Source organism: Orcinus orca, chromosome 15 (genome assembly GCF_937001465.1).
Source record: "Orcinus orca chromosome 15, mOrcOrc1.1, whole genome shotgun sequence".
In the NCBI taxonomy this organism is placed as follows: Eukaryota; Metazoa; Chordata; class Mammalia; order Artiodactyla; family Delphinidae; genus Orcinus; species Orcinus orca.
The window spans coordinates 88627339-88650389 of record NC_064573.1 but is presented as its reverse complement, the minus strand read 5'-3'; the positions used below and the strand labels follow the sequence as shown (position 1 = coordinate 88650389).

The 23051-nt window shown below is 55.6% G+C and overlaps 1 protein-coding gene and 1 non-coding gene across 13 annotated transcripts in view; both read right to left on the bottom strand.

Moving 5' to 3' along the window:
* EP400 (E1A binding protein p400) overlaps positions 1-23051 on the bottom strand; it is a 111502-nt gene that overhangs the window by 23818 nt on the left and 64633 nt on the right. For all 12 annotated transcript variants that reach the window (XM_033440632.2, XM_033440625.2, XM_033440627.2 and 9 more), the window contains 18 exons: positions 21514-21678; positions 20052-20207; positions 18310-18404; positions 17532-17803; positions 13347-13549; positions 13090-13259; positions 11432-11628; positions 9638-9749; positions 9343-9486; positions 6172-6312; positions 5892-5975; positions 5442-5573; positions 5191-5235; positions 4931-5084; positions 4571-4812; positions 4303-4476; positions 2953-3089; positions 2660-2716 (listed from right to left, as the gene is read on the bottom strand). In XM_033440632.2, the coding sequence (XP_033296523.2) occupies positions 2660-2716; positions 2953-3089; positions 4303-4476; positions 4571-4812; positions 4931-5084; positions 5191-5235; positions 5442-5573; positions 5892-5975; positions 6172-6312; positions 9343-9486; positions 9638-9749; positions 11432-11628; positions 13090-13259; positions 13347-13549; positions 17532-17803; positions 18310-18404; positions 20052-20207; positions 21514-21678 (2680 nt within the window). The remainder of the gene's footprint in view (positions 1-2659; positions 2717-2952; positions 3090-4302; positions 4477-4570; positions 4813-4930; positions 5085-5190; positions 5236-5441; positions 5574-5891; positions 5976-6171; positions 6313-9342; positions 9487-9637; positions 9750-11431; positions 11629-13089; positions 13260-13346; positions 13550-17531; positions 17804-18309; positions 18405-20051; positions 20208-21513; positions 21679-23051) is intronic.
* On the bottom strand, positions 11916-12043 carry LOC117195406 (small nucleolar RNA SNORA49). The gene has a single exon (XR_004475132.1). It is a non-coding gene; the product is annotated as a small nucleolar RNA SNORA49 (small nucleolar RNA).

Genomic DNA, 23051 nt, shown 5'->3' with positions numbered 1-23051 from the left:
AGGCTGCCAGTCTGCCCCAGACAACGGCGGCTCCCACTCCCTCGCAACAAGGACCACCTGCCAGAGGCGGGCCCGGGCCTGGTCCCCTGCAGCAGCGGCACTCGGCACGGCGCCTGGATACCACGCGTCCCCGAACACGTGGGGCAAGAAAGCCCCTCGGCGCCGTGCTCCTCACTGCAAACCAACGCCCCCGCCCCCAAAGCCAGGCCTGCCCCCGCCTGCACTGAGCGCCAGCCCTCGCCCCGCGGAGAGCAGCCGGCCACCCACCCAGAGCCGTGAGCGGCCCACAGCCCTCCGCAGCCTCTCACTGAACCCTTGCTTCCAGGGGCTCCTGGGCTGACGGTCACCTACCAGCCTTGAGTCCTGCCGCAGGGAGGCTGCCTCTGCCCTCGTGTGCCGCTTCTGCATTTCGGGGCGGCGCAGGTGCCGCTGCTGCGCCTGTCTGGCCCCTCTGGACACCAGCCCTCCCGCGTCATGTGCCCTAGCTCACGCAGTGCATCCTCTCCCATTCTCTGACCTCGCCCACGTCAGTCCACTCAGTCCCCCGACACCTCGAGGAACTCCTGCAACCACCCTGCCGCCCCCATATTCGCATGCTGGCCCCCCTCACCCCGTGTCTCTCCATCACGCCTGGTGGTAAAGCCACAGCCTCAGCGCACTCCCCACTCCGCCTGCCCCAGGCCTCCACCACTGGGGGGAATTCAACCGCTGGGCGTGGCGACGGTCCAGCCGCCGCAGCGGTCCCTGCTCCACATCCAGCTCCCTCCCGGGACACACGGCCTGGCCTCCCACTGCTTACAGACCCTGACCCTGGCCACTACCTAGAGACAACCCCTCGGCACACCTGGCCTGCACGTGGCCAAGGCCAGCCCGGCTCCACCCTCATCCTGTCCGCCAACCTCTCCCACCGGCGCCAGACACACAAAAACAAAACCGAGCCACCGAGATGCCTCCAGGTCTGCGTTCACCTTGCAGCCGCTCTCCAGCTCACTCTGATCGGCCTCACGCCACCCCTGCTTCCGCCCAAACTGCGGGCCACCCCTGCGCTGCCCTGCTCCCCGCCGCGGGGGCACCATCCCCAGACCTCCTCCCTCGCATCCTGCACGCCAGCCTTCTATTCGCCCACCCTGCGCTCCGTGCCTTCCCACCCGCCGGCCCTCACTCAGAGGAACAAGTGTCCCTTCTCGCACCCGCCCCGTTCTCCCCAGCTCAGCCAGGCTAGGTTCTGTTCCCCTTCAGGATGAATCCTCGCCCTCCGTAAGGATTACTCAGAGTCTGTGTCTTGTGCGAGAGAAACAGGAGGGCAGGACTGGGCCCGCCTCGTTCACTGCTGAACCCCGGCCCGGCCTGTTTTTCTTGTTAAGAAAACCAATTAATGAAATCATCATCAATTCGATCAATACACACATACGGAACATGTGCTCTGCGCCTCTAGCCTCTAGAACCCCTACGTCCACGGAGCTCATGCAAGATGCTGAAGGAGTCAAGTAAAAATGCAAAGACGATCCGCTCCAGGAAGAAACACAGAGAGGGGCTGGGGCGCGAGTACCAACGAGGAGAAGATGACGTGTGAGGGAGGGCCTGGCGGGGGGCCGACGGGTCCAGACAGACGGTCCCAGATGGAGCAACCCGCAAGGCCGAGCCAGCCGCCAGGCGGAGGAGCAGGCTGTGGAGGCCGGGGTGCATGGAGCGGGAGGGCAGCGCAGGCCTTGGTCCTTGGTGTGGCCGGGGGGCCCTCAGCAGGCACAGGCCCGTGTCAGGTGGTATCTGCAAAACCTACCTGGTGACGAGGAAGGCTTGAGCCAGAGGAGCAACTGGGCTCCGTCTGAACATGTGTTTTTTCCCGATATTTTATTAGAAAGAGGCAAACATGCAGGAAGTTGCAGGGATTTTATAGCAAACGCCCACGTGCCGAGCAACTCAGACCGTACAGTTCTCTTTCCCTCTGTCCGCTCTCTCACACCTACCCATCTCTCTACCCATCTACCCAGTCATTTTTCTTCCTTTGCAAAATTTCAAGGCAAGAACACTCACCCCAGGTCTTCCCTGGTGGCGCAGTGGTTGAGAATCCGCCTGCCAACGCAGGGGACATGGGTTCGAGCCCTGGTCCGGGAAGATCCCACATGCCGTGGAGCAACTAAGCCCGTGCGCCACAACTGCTGAACCTGTGCTCTAGAGCCCGCGAGCCACAACTGCTGAGCCGGCATGCTGCAACTACAGAAGCCCACACGCCTAGAGCCCGCGCTCCACAACAAGAGAAACCACCGCAACGAGAAGCCCACGCACCGCAGCTAGGGAAAGCCCACGCACAGCAACAAAGACCCAACGGAGCTATAAATAAATAAATAAATAAATAAAAAGAACACTCACCCCCACCCCCAACCCCGGTCAACTGGGTACATTTCTAGGGCGGGGCCAAGCAGACATATGCCAGCTGAGAGGTGGCACAGCCGCTGTGACACTGTCAGACTGCAGGCAGGACACCCCATCCCGTGAACGGGGACACGAGTGTGCCCGGCCCGCCTCACCTCGACACCACCCCCAGCTGATGCCTGGACACGCCATTCGCACAACAATTCACTGAACTTGTAGGGTTTAAGAAAACATTAAAATGAAATCATTTCAAACGATGAAAACTGTGCCACACATACAGAAATACCTTTCTGCCAACACGGAAGCGTGCTTGGGGTTTTTCTGAAAGGGATTCATGCCAAGCCTGTAACACACAGAGAGAGGATTACTGAAGAGAGGACAATGCACTGAAGAAGGAAGGGAAGGCCAAGGACACACGGAGCCCCCGACCCCACGGAGCCCCCGACCCCACGGAGCCCCCGGCCCCACGGAGCCCCCGACCCCACGGAGCCCCGACCCCACGGAGCCCCCGGCCCCACGGAGCCCCGACCCCACGGAGCCCCGGCCCCACGGAGCCGGCGCAGCGGCGCGGGCGCGTACAGAGGCTTGATGGGGGGGCTCCTCTTGCCCGCAGTCATCTTCATCAGGTCAAAGTGACTCGTGTACAGCTGGGTGTGCGTGGCGTTCTCGTCCTGAGCGTACATCTGGCCAGTGCGCAGAGGACGGTTGTTCTTACTCTGAAACAGGATGGGGCGGACACAGCAGGGTCAGACGCCGACCCTGCGAACAGGGTCCCTGACTGGGAGGTCTAACGTGCAATCCCCGGCTTAAACAATGAGTCCCTTCTTCCCACCCTTCTCTCTGAGACTCAACACAGATGCAACAGCGACGACATAGTGGCCGTCGTCCACCGACCGCAAACACACTCCCCGGCCTGGGCTACGCCTTCCCGCCCGTCCCGCCGCCAGCTCGGCAGACAGCAGTGAGGCCGAGTGGCCAGGCTGACACAGCCAGCGGCCCGCAGCCAGCGCGCCTTCACCCTGGTCGGCCCCGGGGCACCAAGCGGCAGCTGTCCCCCAGTTTGGAGACAACTGTTCTTAGAAAAATGAAAACCAAGATTCGTTAAAGCGTGCTTATAGAAACAAAATAAGTAATTTCCATGAATTAGAAACCCAGGAGCAAACTTCATCAAAGCCCAGGATGTCTGCCGCTGCCACGCATGCCCTGGCCCGTCCCAGGCGGGAGACGCGGTCATCGCTCCCGCTCTATGACTGGGCGCCGGCCACAGGTACACGCCAGCCCGACGCCGCGTGCCGAGGCTTTCTGCATGGAGGCCACAGACACCCTCCTGAGGACAGGCGAGGAGCTGAGAGGCAGCAAGGCGGGGACAGAGCAGATGGAGAAATGGAAAGAGACAAATGCAGCTCAAGGGAGACGAGAAAAGGCAGCGCCCTGGAGACCCCCTCAGCAGCCACGCGGACTTGAGGGGCCTGGCTGCCCCACAGGTGGCCTCCTGATGACAGACACCACGTACTCGGCTGTTCTGCACTCAGAGTCTCTGATGCCCGCGGCTGGGACCAGAATGTCTAGCGCCTGTCAAGCCGCTGCAGTGGCCAAGGCCCCGGGAAAGCACAGTGATGCACGAAGCGGGAGGCACCGACGGGCCCTCCTTCGATGAAGCTAACAGCACAGAGCCGTGCCCGTCTACACACCCAACCCGGGAGGGGGGACGAAGCGCTAGGACGGCACTGGGCCACAGGCAGCACACAGAATCTTCCAAATGACGCAGCAGCGCGGCTGCTCTCTGTCGGGCAAGATCTCGGCGCAGGGACTCCGGCCGGCGGGAACGGGGACTGGGACTGTGTCTGCCCCAGCTCAGGGCCGCGCCCAGCACCCATGCCCCTCCCTCCCCCTCGCCGAGCCGCGTGCCCCGCAGGAAGGAGGCCTCACCTTCCCCTCCTCCCTTGGGATGAGCACGTTCTCGTAGCGGTTCCGGCACTGCTTGGAGGAGCGGTAGATGCGGCTGCAGGAGTTGACGACGTCGCTGACGAGGTCCCAGTTGGGCGTGTGGGCCGGGGACACGACTGTGAGGTTGAGCGGCAGCTCGAGCAGCTGCTTCACGGCCTGGAGGACCAAGATCAGGCGCCGCGGGTCAAGGGGCTGCGCGTCAGCGGCTTCCCCGCCCTCCGAAGGGCCCTGAGGACGCGGCCGGCCTCACCTGCAGCAGCGCCCAGTCCTCGCTGATGAGCCACTCCGGGTTGTCGGGGCCGGACTCGGCGGCTGGTTTGGCAAAGGTGGGCAGAGGCTTGGCGAACTGCGTCTGCTGCTTCAACAGGATGTTCTTCTTCTGCTCCTTCCCCTCTCGGCGGATCTTCAACATGCCGGGCGTCGCGCGGTCGAACAGCGACCGCGGGGGCACCACGGCCTCCCCGTGACGCTGCTTCTTCTTCCTGCCTGCGGCTGCACGGAGAGGCTGCTTCAGCCAGCAGGGCGGCGGGGAAGGGGGGCAGCAGGGCCGCGGAGGAGGATTACCGAGGCCACCGGGAGCGCCGAACCCTCTCCCGCCACGGGAACCCACCTGACGGGTCCGTCTTGTGTCTCCGGCGCTCCTTCCTCACGTACACGGGCGGCAGCTTGGACTCCGGGATGGGAGTGGTTTCGTACATGAGACACATGACTGAGTCGATGTAGATGTCGTTGTCGTCCTGGGGGGGCGTGGGCGGCGTCCAAAGCTGCGTGTGGAAGGGAGAGCCCTGAGCCGTGTGGCCCCAGGAGCAGCCGCCCGACAGGGCGGGAGGCGGGAGGTGAGCCCAGGGACACGGGGAGGCGGGCACTCACCGGCATGACCTCCGTCTGCCCGTCGGCGCCCTCATACACGAACTCCTACAGGAGAAGGGGAGCTTTTCAGGTCCACCCAGCCCTGGCTTCAAGCTGCAGCCACCCAGCATCCACCTTCACGCCGGTCAAGTCTTGGAAACAAGCTCGCAGCGTGGCTGTCGAGAAGCCCCGCGGTGCGTCTGCGCCCCGGCCGGCGGGCAGCGCGGCGGGGCACGCCCGCGCGGGTAAGGGGAGCCCTCGGGCACACGTACCGCGCGGCAGGCGTCCTCCCGGGTGTAGGTGAGCAGCTGCTGCTCGGGCTCGCGCCGTGCCCGGGCCTCGCGCTCCCGCAGTGCCCGCGCGTGCCGGGCCTCCCACTCGCCCACGGCGGCCAGCACGGCGCCCTGGAGAGACAGCGGTCGTTCCCATTGCCGCCCACGCCCCCTGCGCCCCCCAGCCCTGCCCCGCCCCTGTGCTCCCGGCCCGGGCCCTTCTCTTTGTTCCCAATACGTGACCCTCTTTGGAGCCCCAAGCTGCTTCAGAACCGAGGAAAACTGCACCTGCAGGTTCCTGAGGCTTCTCCCTTCCGATCAGTTTGTACACAGGTGGGTCTGGGTTTATTCCTTTAATTCTAGGCAAGTCACACTTAGTTCCAACCTAGTTTAACCCTGAAGAATCTGAGATTCTCACGTGTTAAGATGGTCAGAAGTTCATTCTCTTACCTCGCTATTTCTCTCCTTTTCTTGATCAGTGGAAGTATGGAATAATTCCAGGTAATTCAAAGCATACTTTTCAATTGGTGTGAGCTGTTTCAAGATGTATTTTTTGAATACGGTTAACAGCAAGTTCACAAGGACTTAGTTCCTCTTATGACCCCCCACCAACACTTGAATCAAAACAGCGACTGTTCTTGGTCAAGATGAACAAGAAATATCTCCCAGAAGGGTCACATGTTTAAAGTATTTAGGTGCAGAGAAGCAAATGAAGTAGAAAATGCCAAACCTGTCCCATGAAGTCCGCTAACTCCTCCAGTGGCGAGGGCTCCTCGCCCCACCGGGAACCGTCGGGGCACCGAGACCCGGGCGCCAACTCCTCTGCTGACTCGTGTGCGTCCTCCTCCAGACACTCGATGCTCTTGAGGGCCTGCAGGAAGTGCGCCCTTAGTGGACGTGACTCGGATGCGCTCTCAACACTTCAGTTGAGGGGTACAGCCCACACAGCTGCCCACGTGCCCACACTGTACACCAAGCCTCCCACGGTGATGCCTGCTCTCCTCGGCCCCCCTCGTACGCCTGAGACGGCGGCGCCGCGGGCACAGGGAAAACGGGCACGCCCTCGAGAAGAGCCACAGGCACACAGGCTGACATGCACAGCCCGGCCCCCAGACTCAGAGAACCGAGCAGGATGGGGCGTCTGGCTGCATCTCACACCCGCCACCCACCACCCTGCCCCGGTCCTGACCATGAGAACAATTCTTCGTCGTGCACGAGATACAGGCCGTGGTCTGTGGTGAAGACAGAAACCAAGCCCCCAGAAAACGTGCTGCAGACGGCGACAGACACATTAAGGGTCAGTGTCACCACAGTTCAAGAAACGCCCATTAGACTAGCAGATGCTGCATGTGCCTCTCCCGACACCCGACAGCCAGGCTGGCAAATGCAGACACACACGCTCACGTCGGGGCCGGGGCTGGGGGGACCATGCAGCTGAGAGGATGTCAGTTAAGACGGGTACCTCTTTCCAGGGCATTGGGCAACATCTGCAGAGTTTAAAATGTAACCCTTCCTCACACGATACCCAGAAAGTATTTCCAGACAGACCGTACGTCTAAGTATGAAGCACAAAACACTGAAACACGCAGAAGAAAATAGAGAAGAACCTCTCTTAGAACGCAAAAGCACCAACCATGTGATAAAGATGGTCTGCTGGGTGGCATTAGGACCAAGAATTGCTGCTTGCTGAAAGACAGCATTAAAAAAGGCAAACCACAGGCTGGGAGAAGACATTTTACATGTATCCCACAAAAGCCTCGCATCCAGAATACAGAAAAAAGCCAAGAAGCCATTAAGAAAAAAAAAGAATCCAGTTAAAAAAAAATAGGAAAAAGACGCAACGAGCACTTCATCAACAAGCACCCACGCTGCCGATGAACGCAAAGCTCACCAGCCAGGAGCAAACTGCACCTCAAGCAGGGATGCGCCCACACTGCCCCCCCACGCCTGCACCTCTGAACCGGCCCCAGTCCAGGGTCAGCATACAGCCAGGCGATGCTCCCAACCCACATGTCCGCGGGCAGCCCGTCTCCATCGCCCTCGTCCCCCAGCCACACCTGGCCCCTACTGTCCGGACCCGGAGGTGCTGCCCCTCCACCCCTAACACTCCTCCTGGACACCGCATGGCGCACCATCTCCGCAGGGTGATGGTGTGTCATCTCTCCTGTCACTAGAATAGAAGCTTTGTGGAGGACGAGAGTTCTTTCTCTCAACTCTATACCCCTTCTGCCTACAACAGCGCCCAACTCACAGTAGGATGTTCAGCCAGAACGTTTCAAAGAATCTGTGTGCTGAAACACCACACTGTGCCGACATCTCAGAGATGCACTGAGAAACAACAGCAAGGGTGTGTAACACACTCACATTCCTCAAACACACATGCCTTCAGGCCTCACGTTTCTTCCAGGATCCATGTAAGATATATACTTTTAAAATTTATTTATTATTTATTTATTTTTGGCTGCGTTTTTGGTCTTCGTTGCTGCGCGTGGGCTTTCTCTAGTTGCGGCGAGTGAGGGCTACTCTTCATTGTGGTGTGCAGGCTTCTCACTGCAGTGGCTCCTCTTGTTGTGGAGCACAGGTTCTAGGCGCGCAGGCTTCAGTAGTTGAGGCACGCGGGCTCAGCAGTTGTGGCTCACAGGCTTCAGTAGTGGCACGTGGGCTCAGCAGTTGTGGCACGTGGGCTCAGTAGCTGCGGCGCACAGGCTCAGCTGCTCCACGGCACGTGGGATCCTCCCGGACCAGGGCTGGAACCCGAGTCCCCCACACTGGCAGGCGAGTTCTTGGACACTGTGCCACCAGGGACCCCCATAAGACTTTTAACAATGGTTGAGTGGTCACCTCCAGGACAGGTAACCTACTGTTTCCCTACTATCATTTCTGTTGTGAGGTTTCTACAATCATTTCCGTTATGAGGTTTAGATCATGCTGTTTGACGTTTTTTTTTAAAAAAAACCTGGTGCACGTATCACCAATTTTTAAAAGAAAACGGTACATCTATCTGTCCCTCCTGATACCGAAACAGCTGTAAGGTACTTCTGTGCAAGTGACATTATACACAGACAACTCCTGGAAGAAAATGTGAAAGACAGCTGACAGTGGTGGTCTCTGAGAGGGAAGTGAGGGCCTGGTGCAGGACACTTACTTTTCATTATAAATTCTTGAAGGTTTTTTACCACACGCATTTATTACTTCTCAATCACTGGATAGTCAAGTTTCAAAAACAGGAGAGGAGGTGTCCTGCAGTCAAAGGCCCCCAGGAGGCAGGACGGGAGCAGGGTCTCGGGGAGGGAAGCAAGGGGCCTGACAGGCAAGCGTGTGCCAGGTCTGCACAGCAGCACTGCCCCAAAGCAGCAGCGCGCGAGCCAAGCGCGCAGTCTGCGACCTCAAGGGTCCAGGCCGGAAACGCAGAAGGCGAGATTTCAGTTAGAATCCAAGGCATTGTCATCTCAGCGGGTCACCAACGCAGGGAGGCTGGGTGAGACAGCTGCTATTCTTTTTGGTTCTGTCCTCAGAGTGGGACGTGTATCTCACACTCACGCCAGGGCTCCCTGCAGAGCGGGGCATCCTCCCCAGCAACGCTGTGACAGAGGTGCTGACACAGCAGGGTGGAGGGGTCGGGGCACAAAGTCACACAGGACGGCGAGGGGTGGCCCGAGAAGCGTGGGTGAAAACGGCGACGGTGGCAGGGTGGGCAGCGAGGCCCACACCGCTCTCTCGCGCGTCCTTCACCTCTTTTTACAACTAAAATCCCCCAAACCAAAAGCAGGGAGGGAGGGGCTGACAGGCCAGGCTCGAGCGACTGGAGCCTGGGGAGGGGGCGGCAGCAGTGCCGCAGGAGCGGAGGGCAGACCCAAAGCCCCAGACCCGACGCCGCCAGGCCGGCGCCGGCCACCCTCACCTCTATGAAAGGCCTGGCAATTTTGGGTGCGATGGTTTCTGTGACAGAAGGTTCCTGAGAAAGGACGACAAACTCCTCGGCTTTCACTGGGAAGCCAGTGTCATCCACGGGTGGATAAACCTCAAACAGCTCCTGGATCGTCCGCTGACACAGAAATGAGGACCACTGAGCTTGAGGCCTCCACGCGTGGAAAACCGCCAGCAGCCACCCCCCTCAATCGTTACACCCGCCCGGTTCCCGTCACTGTGTGGCAACCCCGCCCCCCGGCCCCAGGCCTCCTTGTGGACGAAGGTACCTGCGTGAGGAATGCCATGGAGTAGTCGTTTCCCTGAGCGGCCACTTCTCGGATCAAATCTTTGGTTCCATTTTTCAACAATTTCTCCTCAATGGAATTGCCACTCACGAGCCTACAAACCAAATACACATGCGACAGCTAAGTCCCCGGGAGCTGAGGACGGCACGAGTGCCACGGTGCCTGGACCACCCGGCAGAACAGCACCTGCGTGGCACGGCTTGTCAGCCCCACTCTGCGCTGGTTCCTTCCTTCGTGTGGAGCCCAGAGGTGACCATGCCTGTCCCGCCTCCCACACGGCAGGAGGGCGGGCCCCGGAGGCCCGCATGCCACCCACGCTGGCCATCCATGTCCCCCACCGGCCTCCACCTGGAAAGGCCCCCGGGGGCCTCCGGACCCTCGAGCCCCGTCTCCTTCAGTGCTGACGGTGGCGGGCGGGCGCCCCCGCATCACTGTGCACCTCTCTGCACTGCACCCCCAAATGAACCCGTGTCCAGTGGCTGCAGCCCAAGGATGCGTGTCCCCTGGCTCCCGCTTTGTGCCCCCAGAAAGCTGCAGTAACCATTCCCACACCCATGATCAGCGCTTTCACTAAAAAATGATGTTAAAACTTTCACTATCGCTTTGGGGAGACTTCACAATTTTACGAACCAGGTCTTCCCGTCTAAGAACAGAGCACATCCTCCCGCTGGTGACATCTCTCAGCTTATGCCCTTCCACGATTTTATACTCTACTTCCTACACATCCAGCACCTTTACTGCTAAGGTCATTCCTAAGAGTTTACAGATTGTGTCTCCTGAGAATAAAACGTTTTCCCCCGTTTCTAGCTAGTAACTGCTAAAGGGCCAATGATAAGGAAGGGATTACACAATGAAACGTTATCCATTTATATAAACAATGTATCAAATTTATATTTATTAACACAGAAATACACTCACAATATACTGTTAAAAGAAAACAGGATTACGCAGTAAGACTGACTGCTGGCATGAGCCATCTAAAAAAAACCAGGGAAATGTCTGGAAAGACACACACCAAAATGCTACTGACTGCCGTCTGGGCAGGATACTGATTTTCTCCATGTGCTTTCCTTTTTTTTTTTTCTTTTTCTTTTCAATGAACAAGTAATACATTTATAATCAGGAAAAAATTAAAGCTATTTAAACACAGTGCACGGATGACGACGTCTTGATGAAAACGGCGAGGGTTACGCACGTGGGCTGGGGTCCCCGTCCCAGGCTGGCCGCCAGGGACCGCACCCTCGGTGCCGACCCCAGAGGTGGCAGGAGCGCAGGGGAAGGGGGGCGGCGCGTGCCTGGCACACTCGGGCACCAGACGGGCAGCCAGCGGGGGCCGAGTGCTGCTGTGCTCTCCCAGTCGACACTCCCAGAGCTCAGAAACAATGGCAGAGGCTTCTCTGCTTTCCTCAACTGCGTGTGGTTGGCCGCTTGTAAGATTTAAATGCTTTCAATAGGGAATTTACAAATTGCTAACTGTTAAGTTATGATAATTTATATCTGAAAATACTTGAAACAACCTAGAACATGAAGCACCCTCTTAAGGGTCAGGGACTCCAGGAGAAATACAAGTACACGTCGGAAGGACAGCAGTTATGTCTCAGCAGCACAACCCAGTCACCGCTGCAAACAAACTCAGTTACGCCCCAGGCAGATGCTGAGTATAAAGAAAGAACACACAGGACGGCAGGAACACGAGCCTGCCTGAAGGAAAGTAAACAGAACGTGGGAGAAGCTTCTGCAGTACGCTGCAGCCCCCGGCCCAGCCGCCTGCCTCACCTGTATATGTGCACGTCCTTGCGCCGCCCGATCCGGTCGCACCACTCCTGGGCCTTGGCGTCCATCACCGGGTTGAGGTCGTGGTCGTAGAACACCACCGCGTCCGCCTCCACCAGGCTCACGCCCGTGGCGCGGCTGTGTGTGGAAAGGAGGGCACAGAAGACCCGCCGGTCCCGGTTGAAACTCCTCATCAGGTCCTGAGGCGAAATGAAACCCCGAGTTACCATCCCTGCCAAACAACAGGCAACCTCTGACGTGTTCTGGTACTTATCAGTTAGAAATTATTCCGTAACACAACTGTTCGGTTTGTGTTTCTTTTGGCGCGAGGTCCGTGTTCCAATTACACCGGACTTCAGCATTTTATCGTGGCTCTTCCGGGCACGTGCCGCATCTCTCGCTTACTGGTTGCCGACACCTCTACCCTGTTTAAGCATCGCCAGTCAGCAGGTACAGAAAGGAAAGTGTCCGACCCCACCCGACCTGTGCTGTCAGCTCCACGAGTGGGCCCCACAGGACAGCAGTCTCCCTGGGGAGGGATGCGTGCTCTTTCATGTACCCTCCGGCAATGCCAGGCGCTTTACAGCAAAAGCCCCTGGAGTAAGGCTGAGGGAGCAGCCGCCGGCCTCCCCACTCCCGCAGGGCCGCCAGCTGAAATGGCCTCATTCCCACGACTTCTCTCCTGCAATGACGTCAGCGCCCAAACAGACTTAGCAGGTGTGACCTGCCCTCTTCCTTCAGGAAATTCTCTATATAATTTGTTACATCACTCCGGACAGAACTTGTCACTAAGACCGTGGTGTACCTCCTTCCAGGCCTTCTCAGCATGGGGAGGGCTGCCTGTGCTGGACGGCGTGAAGTGGGTAATGTGATGTACAGGCCAGCAGCTTGCCTGCACTCGGGAATGCTCTGCCTTGATACTAAAACCTGTTCTGAAACGCTGCTGAAGATGGCTTCCTAGTTCACGCTGTGGGACACTCGGGACAGGGCCAAGCCCTGTGGCATGCAGACCACTACTGACCCATTCTCCTACTCCTGGACTGGGACTTTGCTCCCCACTGGGGCTTATCACAAACATTTCCACCATCAGCAACTGTGCATGTGCACCCCTGAGTGCTGCTAAAGGAGAGAGCCCTGATGCAGAATTAGCAGGTCAGGCGCACATCCTTTTTCAGGCTCACAACCCACACTGTCAGCTCGCCTTCTAGAAAGTTGTGCTAATTTGCGCCCCACCAGCAGCGCACGAGAAAGCTGCTCTCACTGTGCCTGATGGAATCCAGCTACCCTGAGCTAACCTGACAGGTAAAGAACGGGCATGTTATTTTAACCTGTAATTCTTTAACTGTAGATCAGTCTGCAGAACTTCCCTGTTTTCATGTGGCTGCCTCCCAAAGGACACCCATCTCCTCCCTGTAAGGACTGCAGGTCACCAGTTTTGATTCTGAGACATCTAGCCGACTGCACTTCCCAAATAACAGGACTTAGGAAAAAACATCAAAGGATGGAGCTAAAGCCCAAAGACACTAAGAAGTTCTTCCCTTGTTTAGAAAGCATGGCAACACTGAGTTTGCACAGCTCTGAGAAACCAGGTTAGAAACTGGCGATCAAAGTTAACCCAAATGAGTCATAAACGATAACAAAAGAAATGATTTCCTTCCTACCTGCCGTTGTTCACTGTTGGCGTTTTCGTCAATTCTTATATAGGTGAGATAATGGAAGTTCAAGAACATTTCTAAAATGTCTAACATGAGAACCATCTGCGATAAAATCAGCACGCGACGTCCTTCAGATTTCAACTTCTGAAGTAAGATAGCCAACGCTTCCAGCTTTCCTGTGAAATGAGTAACATCAACAGCATCTCATACTCCAAAGCAAGTGCATCCGACACAGGCAGCAGTACAGACGGGGTGTCTCGTACCTGAGTCAAACTGGACCAGTCTCAGCTCGGGAAACCGCAGGGAGCGCAGAGCTGTCACCCGCTGCAGCTGCTGGGCGAAGGGCGCCGTGTGCTCCCGCAGGTAGTGTCTGAAGAGCCTCATCTTGTGGCTGTAGCGGGAGGGCGGCCTCGCCACCCACAAGCACGGGGGCGCGGCCACCACCGGCGGAATCACACACACCACCCTGAGAAGCAGAAAGCACATGTGTCACAGGTGGCGCACCTGGGGTGTCTCCGCCGAGCGGCCCCTCTGTCTCAGGCAGCGAAGGCTTGAGAAGGAAGAGGGCAGAACCACCTGGCAGTCGGGAGTCACCAGGGCAGCCAGAGCGCCTAGCTCCAGTCACCGGGCTGCTGGACCACACTATCGCAGCAACCACGGGGGCGGGTCCTGACCAGTCCCGGCCAGTGAGGGCTACCCAGATCAAAATGAACAGCGCAGGGTACCCCCCAGGGCAGAGGGATGGGTGCAGAGGCAGCCTGCCGTCTTTGGATGGGAATTCCGGAATGCAGGCACTCTGTTGCCTGGACGGTCTGGGGGAGGATGTGAGCCCTGAAGCTGCTACAGCCACCGTGCCACCAGAAAGGGAGCCAGACTTGGGAGGAGGGGCCCCGCAGAGAGCAGCACCATGACGACTCAGATGAGCCATTACAGCCAACCTGACACCCACCTCCCAACCTGCAAACACCACCTGCTCCAGAAAAGCCCTCATTCTGGGACTCAGCACAAGCCGGGCTTGCATGATGACTTGCTACCAACTGCATGCAAACTACAAAACCACTTATGACCAAAGCTCTGATCAATGAAATCAAAGAGGCACTAAATAAATGGAGAAATATTCCATGTTCATGGACAGGAAGATCCAATACTGTCGAGATGTCAGTTCTTCCCGACTTGATCTAGACGTTCAATGCAATCCCAGCCAGCTATTCTGTAGATACCAACCGACTGAATCTAAAGTTTACATGGAGAAGCAACTGCCCGGAAGAGCCAACACGATACTGAATAGGAAAAAGTTGGAGGACTGGCACTACCTGACTTCAAGACCTACCAGAAAGCTACAGTGATCAACAGCACGGTACCGGCAAAAGAACAAGCAAACAGATCAATGGAACAGAACAGAAAGCCCAGAAAGAGACTCTCATAATTACCGTCAATTGACTTTTGGCAAAGGAACAAAGGTAACACAAGGGAGCAAAGACAGTCTTGTCAACAAATAGTGCTAGAAGGCTTCCCTGGTGGTGCAGTGGTTAAGAATCCACCTGCCAATGCAGAGGACACAGGTCTGAGCCCTGGTCTGGGAAGATCCCACATGCCGCAGAGCAACTAAGCCCGTGCGCCACGACTACTGAGCCTGCACTCTAGGGCCTGTGAGCCACAACTACTGAGCCCGTGTGCCACAACTACTGAAGCCCACGCGCCTAGAGCCTATGCTCTGCAACAAGAGAAGCCACCGCAACGAGAAGCCTGCGCGCCGCGACAAAGAGTAGCCCCTGCTTGCCGCAATGAGAGAAAGCCCGCGCCCAGCAATGAAGACCCAACGCAGCCAAAATAAATAAATATTATTAAAAAAAAAAAAAGAACTGTTACCCAAAATACACAAAGAACTCTTAAAATGCAACAATAAAAAAACAAGCAACCTGTTTTAAAAATGGGCCAAAGACCTTAGGAGACATGTTACCAAAGGTATACAGATGACAAATACGGATATGAAAAGATGCTCAACGTACATACCATCAGGGAAATGCAAATTAAAACAATGAGATACCACTACACATCTATTAAAACAGCCAAAATCCAGACCACTGACAACAGCAGTTGCTGGCGAGGCTGTGGAGCAACAGGAACTCTCGTCAGTGCTGCTGGGAGCGCAGGATGCTGCAGCCACTTTGGAAGGCAGTGTGGTGGTTTCTAACAAAACTAAACATGCTCTTACTGTGTGATCTGGTAATCACGCTCCTTGGTATTCACGCAAATGAATTAAAAACCATGTCCACACAAAAACCTACACATGGGTGTTTATAGCAGCTTTATTCATAATTGCCAAATCTTAGAAGCAACCACGTTGTCCTTCAGTAGGTGAACGTATTTAAGCAAACTGTGGTGCTTCCAGACAATGGAATATTATTCAGGGCTAAAAGGAAATGAGCTATCAAGCCATGAAGAGACAAGGAGAAACCTTAAGTGCACATTCCTACGTGAAAGAAGCCATCTGAAAAGGCTGCCTACTCTACGTTCCAACTATCTGACATTCTGGAAAAGCAAAACTATGGAGACAGTGAAAAGATAAGTGGTTGCCAGGGTTTCGGGCGGGGCTGGGGGGGAGGGACGAATGAGCAGAGCACAGCGGGGTTTCAGGGCAGTGAAGCTACTCTGTACGATCCTCTAATGGCGGGTGCGCGTCACTATACACTTGTGCAAGCCCACAGAACACCCAAGGCCAAAAGCACAGCCCCCCGTGCACCGCGGACCCTGGGCGCTGATGAAGAATCACCGGAGGCGCGTGGGTTGTAAGGAGTGCGCTACTCCGGCGCGGGGTGCTGACGGTGGGGGCAGCTGGCGGAAGGCGGGAGCCCTGCGCGCCTTCCCCTCGATTTTGCTGTGAACCCGAGACTGCTCTAACAAACAGCCTCTGTCTTAAAAAGTCATCTGTAACGTCAGAGGAAAAGGAGGAAAGAAAGACAAGTCAGCATCCGAAGCAAGACAAGTGCGGGGAGGGCGGCAACCTCCCTACACAGTGAAGCAGGGAAGAGCTCCTTGCGGAGGCCGCGCCCAGTTCCATCGTTTCCATGATTGCTGTTCCTGATCTGAGAGGCCTAAAGAGGACACACCCTGAAAGCTGAGCCCGGGCACACAAAACAGAAGGGACAGGAAATACCCTCAGGCTGAAACTCAAAATCAGGCCAAAGCAGTGAACGAAGCTGCAAGCAGGGCCTGACACTCTAGTGGGGCAAAGAGAGACCAGGGCCCCGGCCTGGCGGGGGAGGGGCTGATACCGCCGGTGGGCCCCAACAGCACCTGGGCTTCTGTTTCTCTCTCTCTCTCTTTTCTTGGCCTTACTGGGCGGCATGAAAAACTTCCCCGACCAGGGCTCGAACCCACGTCCCCAGCAGCGGAAGCGTGGAATCTTAACCCCTGGACACTTAAACACATGTTTCTCATCATGCAACGGTAAATCATTCCTGTGGTTTCTTAATAAAATATTGTTATTGGGCTTCCCTGGTGGCGCGCTGGTTAAGAACCCACCTGCCAATGCTAAGGGACACGGGTTCGAGCCCTGGTCCGGGAAGATCTCACATGCCGCAGAACAACTAAGCCCGTGCGCCGCAACTACTGAGCCTGTGCTCTAGAGCCCGCGAGCCCCAACTACTGAAGCCTGCACACCTAGAGCCCATGGTCTACAACAAGAGAAGCCACTGCACTGAGAAGCCTGCGCACCAAAATAAATGAGAAGCCAAAAATAAATAAATAAGTAAATTTAAAAATAATAATAATTTTTTTTCTTTTTTTTTTGGCTGCGTTGGGTCTTCGTTGCTGCATGCGGGCTTTCTCTAGTTGTGGTGAGCGGGGGCTACTCTTCGTTGCGGTGCGCAGGCTTCTCATTGCGGTGGCTTCTCTTGTTGCAGAGCACGGGCTGTAGGCGTGCAGGCTTCAGTAGTTGTGGCACGCGGGCTCAGTAGTTGTGGCACGCGGGCTCAGTAGTTGTGGCTCGCGGGCTCTAGAGCACAGGCTCAGTAGCTCTGCGGCATGTGGGATCTTCCCAGACCAGGGCCCGAACCCGTGTCCCCTGAATTGGCAGGCGGATTCTTAACCACTGCGCCGCCAGGGAAGTCCCTAAAATACTATTTTAAAAAAGCAAAATGGAGAAAGCGGTCTACAACACAATGGTCTGGCCCCCAGCCCCGAATGAGCACGGTGCTGTGCTCTGCACCCAGGCCCAGGCCCATGGGGTACAGAACTGATCCGCAGGGAGGGGCACACAGGCTCCCAGAGGGTGGAGAGGCCATCTGGTGCCAAAGCTGAAGACTCTGAAACAGATTTCGGACAGACTCCAAGGGACAACACGGGGAGAAACTTAGAGGGATGAGATCAGCGTCCACAGAACAACAAAAGCTGCTTGGGTGCGACACAGCGACTGAGTAAAGAACGCTTACAGCATGCTACCATACCTGTCCATGACGTCCTGGAGGGATTCCTGACGTTGAGTCAGGGTCAAAATCAGGTCCCTGTGAGTTGTTGAGGGTGACGTGTACCGGCTCGCGGGCCCAGCCCCCTTCCCATGACCTCCATCAGGAGCCCCGAGCCAAGGCAACCGCCCTCTGCCGGGCAGGGAACAAACCCCCAACAGGTCTCTGCCGTAGACAGGGGTGCGAGAGCAGCGCCGTTCGTTGACAAAATAAATCTGGTCCAGCCGCTCTTTCAAAAGTCTGGTCTTTTCCTCCTTCATCAAAAACAGAGATGAAAACGGTTACTGAGAAACAGCACGGCCAGTTCCCGGCCTCACCAAGCCCCATGGGTCCCTCACGCACGGTGACCGGCCGCAGAGCACGCTTAGACGTGCGGGCCCTGGCTCCACGGGAAACAGTGACAGAAAAGAGAGCAGAGCAAATGGGCGCCGTTTTCTCTGCCAACGTGTAAAGTACTTCTTGAGACACAGTGAGCGTTTCTAATGCCTGGAAGACCAGTAGAAGAATACAAAAAAATGTGAAAGGGCATTTTTGCAATCCTAAAGCCTGGTTTCATTTCTTTTAGTAGGAAAAGCGTCTTTAAGATCAAAATTCTCTAATTTAGAGAGACAGCGCGTTTTTAGCAGCAGATAAACTGATGCCGCCTTGCAGAAGCGGTTAAGTATCACAACCCTCCCGAGTGACAAGCAGCTCCCGAGAGCGACCTCCGCGCATGCAGGGGTGGCGCTGGCACCGCGTGCTGGGGTCTGCTGCCCCGTACCTGCGTCGGCCCGGCGATGGGAGAGGCTGGCTTGGAGGCCACTCCAGGTTCTCCTGCGGCCAGGGGACTGACGGCCAGTCGGCTGGGCACACCCACTACAAAGGCAAAAACGAAGGGTTGGCATACAAAACTACGGGCAACACTCCGGAACATCGTCAGCTTCCACTAGCACGTTTCTGGAGTGGGTCAACCGTTCACAACCACCAGTAAGTGCTCTCCCGCTCTCTGGCCAGGGTCTGAGCTGAGCGCCGCGATCTGCCTCCTTCCTTTGGCAGCGCCCGGCGTGACCTCAGACCCGCAGTCACTCCCGTCACTGCGCCAAGCAGCAGCCACGCGGGCCCAGCGCTCCACTGCCCTTGGCACCTCGGCAGCATTGACCTGCGTGCCTGGGACAGAGGGATGCCCGGGCCCCACGCGGCCTGCTCCCGTCAGCCACGCCACACTGCCCGTCTGACAGAGGCTCCTCCGCAAGGGCCTGCGGAAGAGGCGGCTGAGGACCGAGAAGGGGCCACTTGCGGGGAGCGACAGAGAAGGGTCGAGGTGACTAGAACCCAGCGGCCGGACTGGTGTCAGGTCGGGAAGCTGGGGCCCGCAGAGCAGGACTGAGCGCCCTCCGGGGAGGGTGCTGGCACAGCTGGTTCCAGGAAGCAGGAAGAAAGGCTGAAGAACAGACCAACCGAGTAGAGCTGCACGGCCTGGCTGGGAGGTAGAGCGGCCGCCAGGCAATGCTGCCAGCCTCATGGTCCCTCCAGCACCCACTCACTGACAGAGCCCAGTGGGGATGGGGTGCAGAGGCCCCACTCCAACGGCACCACCGACGACCCAAGGCCTGGGGCTGGGCAGTGACCAGGGATTCCACTTGAGAGAGGTCCCTGCCGCTTGCATACATCAACCCGACCCAAGTGCCCGTGCCCGATGTTTGCAGTGTGGGTGTGTCTGGAGAGCAGGGGACCCTGGTGGGAAGGAGGCTGCGGAACAGGCAAGGAGGCACACTGGCCGCAGACAGGCCCAGGTCCAAACCCTGCTCCGTTACCTGTCCAAGAACTTCTAGCACGTGCCCTAAATGTATCTGTAACATTAACAAGCAAAATTTCTCATGATTCCAAGTTTCTTGTCAGAGCAAAACCAAATCAAACATCTAAAGGCTGAGTGAGGGTGGTTAGGCTCGACCGTTACCTTTGGGAGCAAAAGAGAAAGAAAAGAAACCAAGCTGACACGGGCCATCTATGGAAATCAGAGGTGGCCACAACTGGGACTACGGGTTCTGAGGCATCACAGAAATCATCCACGCCCCCCACTTGCCTCAGAAGCAAAGAAAGTCAGAAAGAAGTTTCATGGACTTCCCTGGTGGCGCAGTGGTTAAGAATCTGCCTGCCAATGCAGAGGACACGGGTTCGAGCCCTGGCCCGGGAAGATCCCACATGCCACGTAGCAACTAAGCCTGCGTGCCACAACTACTAAGCCTGCGCTCTAGAGCCCGCAAGCCACAACGACTGACCCCACGTGCCTAGAGCCTGTGCTCTGCAGAAAGAGGAGCCACTGCAACGAGAAGCCCGTGCACCGCAACGGAGATAAATAAACAAATTTATAGAAAGATAGAAAAGAAGGAAAGAAAGGAAGAAAGAAAGAAAGAAAGGAAGGAAGAAGGGAAGAAAGGAAGAAAGGAAAGAAAGGGAAAGGAAGGAAGGAAGGAAGAAAAGACGTTTCAAAACCAAGCCTCCTTCCGGCTCACAGCACTCTACCTGGAGGGGTCATGGGTGCGGGGCTTGGGCCGCCGGCTGGGGGCTTGCTTCCCAGGGCGTTCAGGGCCCCCGCCTGAGACACTGTCTGCATCACCACGGGGCCTGGAGGTCGCAGGTAGGACTGCCCGGGCGCGGACACAATCTGGAGGACGCTGCCTGCAATCACACATGCATGGGGGTCAGTCACGAGCCAAGTGTGCCTTCAACCCCCAGGCTACACCCACTTCCTAAGGTACAGGAACAAGGCAATAAACCGAAAATCCAAAATCAAACTTCCTCCAATGAGGCAATGCCAAGTTCAGTTACTTGGAGAATAATGAAACTGTTTCATTCACAGTGAATGAAAATGCCAAGGATCAAAGTCACTTGGCTTAACGTCAAGAAAAAGCGCCTCTACTCCTCGCGATGCCTGACTGCTTTCGGGTAATGCAGCGAGCACCCGCTCAGCATCTGTCACGTCTGCTCGAGGCCTGAGGCAGTCACGGGTTGGAAGGTCCCAGCTCCCAGATCACATACTGGGTGCGCCTGCCAACCAGACAAGCTGGGTGAAGAAATACCAAAACACTCGTTTGTTTTTAGCCCAAATGCTGTGGCTCTATCGCCACTGTTCCAGGAGCCTGCCATTCCAACCTCTCTGTGATGAAGTCTCCTGGCATCTTCTGCTCCGGAATCGTCCTCTACAAAAACTAGAGTTCACCAGAAATTTTAAGAGATGACCTCGCCCCTTTGGTCAAAAAACCAGAGAAATATGGAATGAAACCAAATGAACCCGTTTCTTTGTGGCGCGTTTCCTGGGGGCCTCTGCTCTGCTGAGGTGCGTGTCCCCAGCGTCCACACAGAGCACCCCAGACCTGGCTGACAACTGAACCTTCCGCCCCGATGAGAGCCGTGAACGACGACGCGTCGGGGGAGGCTGCCTGGGGAGGTGGCCGGATCCCCCCTCTGGGTCCTACCCTCCAGCTGAGTCGCTGAGGGTTAACATGAACTAAAGTGCATCCCCTCGTTTCCTCCGAGAAGCAGTTACTACACGAACACAGTGCTCTCAGCCACAGGCCTGGGAGGGCTTTGGTCTGGAAGTTTTAAAACCTGTACATAAAAGAAAATAATTTCTCCTACATAAATTGCTGGACCTTTGGCACTTTTAGGACAATTTACCTCACAATGAAATTTGAAAGGAGTAAATATTTCTATTTTGATTTTTAAAATAGGAAACTTTACTCAAAGGGCAGATTTTATTTAGAAACGACTATCCTCTATTTAACGTGTGTCAGGGTCCAGGCCACCAGGTGATGTACCCGCTATCTCCCAAGTCCTCTGAACGCCAACGAGGTGAGACTCATTAAGGCCATTTACAGGTGAAGCACCTGTGCTTAAGGGGGCCAAAGTCACAGCTGCAGTGGGGAGCTGCCGGGACGCCCCGGCTTAAAGCCTTCGTGGGTCACCGCCCGTCAGCGAACCCTACCTTGGAGCTGCAGGGGCTGGCCGGCTGTCAGCTGCCGCAGCTGGCTATGCGACAAGGTGAACTTGTTGCCCTGGAACTGAAGCGTCACGGGGCTCTCCGGCTGGGCGACTCGGCTCGGCGGGCCCGCGAGGGAAGCCAGCTGGGCTATTTTGACCACCTCCCCACCTGCGGAGACGCAGAGGAGACGAGAAAGAAAACTCTTGGGAAGAGTTTTCGATTGCTATATTGACGATCACTTGTCACAGAGAATGATCGTCTGTAGCAAACTGAAGTGTCACAGAAACATTTATTGGGTATTTCTAACACTTTCAGAAAATATTTTAATAGAAAAAAAACAATTAAAATTAACACCAGATTTTAATGGTTAACTTCATCATAACTGGTAGAAATTTTAGAGTATCAGATATTAATATAATTAACCAAGCCCTTAAGGAACATTTTGCTTTTCTTTCCAGGCAATAAAAAAGTAGCAAACATCAGAAGTAGCGGAAATGTATTGGTCATACACTTTGAAACTCTCATATCAACCTCTCAACTTCAGAATCCTTTCAGAATGTGAGAAAGTACATGTCCGATTTAGCTCACAGAGATAAACAAGATTTTATCACTACAGATATAAAATAGAGAACTAGCTTCAATTATACTCATAACCTTTTCAAAATGTGGGAATGTATTTAAGTACATAAATACATCACACTTTATGATACAGTGTTTCACACTACTTTGAACTAGATCGTAGGATTCAGTCTATAATTTTAACTGTGAAAAAATGGAAGATTTAACACTGCTTCAAGCATTTTTTTTTTCTTAAAAACAGAACTCAGATGGAGTCATATGCACCTCACTCAAAAAGGTACCACCTTCAAACTGTAATTCAATAATAGCTTTAAAGGCTTTTTTTTTTTTAAACCCAATGGTTGATATTCGAGTCTAGATGTTCCTCCCATGAAAATTCAGGCCAGAATTAGTAGTGATGCTATAAAGAGAATAGTTAGCAAAAGACAAGGAAAACATCCAAGGATATCTTGCCCACAGAAACCATAAACAGGAAGGGAAAACGGAAAAAGAGATGCAGAGATCTGTGCACAGAACTACGACTCTCCCACAAGCCCTCCTCAGTCCAGAAGTGGAGGCATGAAAGGCGGCCTGACCCTGCGCCCCCCAAGCACGGCTCCTGGGTACACCCCCGGGACTCCTACCCCTGGCCCAAAAGAAAGAAAAAGCGCAATGTATGCAAGGGCTGTCCTCCCCTGGGCAATGAACCAGGATAAGTGCTTCGCATCTGCTGGCACGGAAGACAGGCTCATCACAAGAGAAAACTAGCCAGAACCCGGTGTCTCCTCATGACACTACTTCTCTCTCTCTCCTGTCTCTCCAGAAAGGCCTCAACACAACTTGTGCCAACCGATAAAGTGCTCCAGGTGGCATCTGAGAAAAGGTGTAGCCCAGGACAGTTTCCATCAGGGTACTTCCAACAGCAGGGTGGACAGAGGTAGTACCCTAATCGCGCTGGTCACAATAAAAAGTTCTATTTAAAA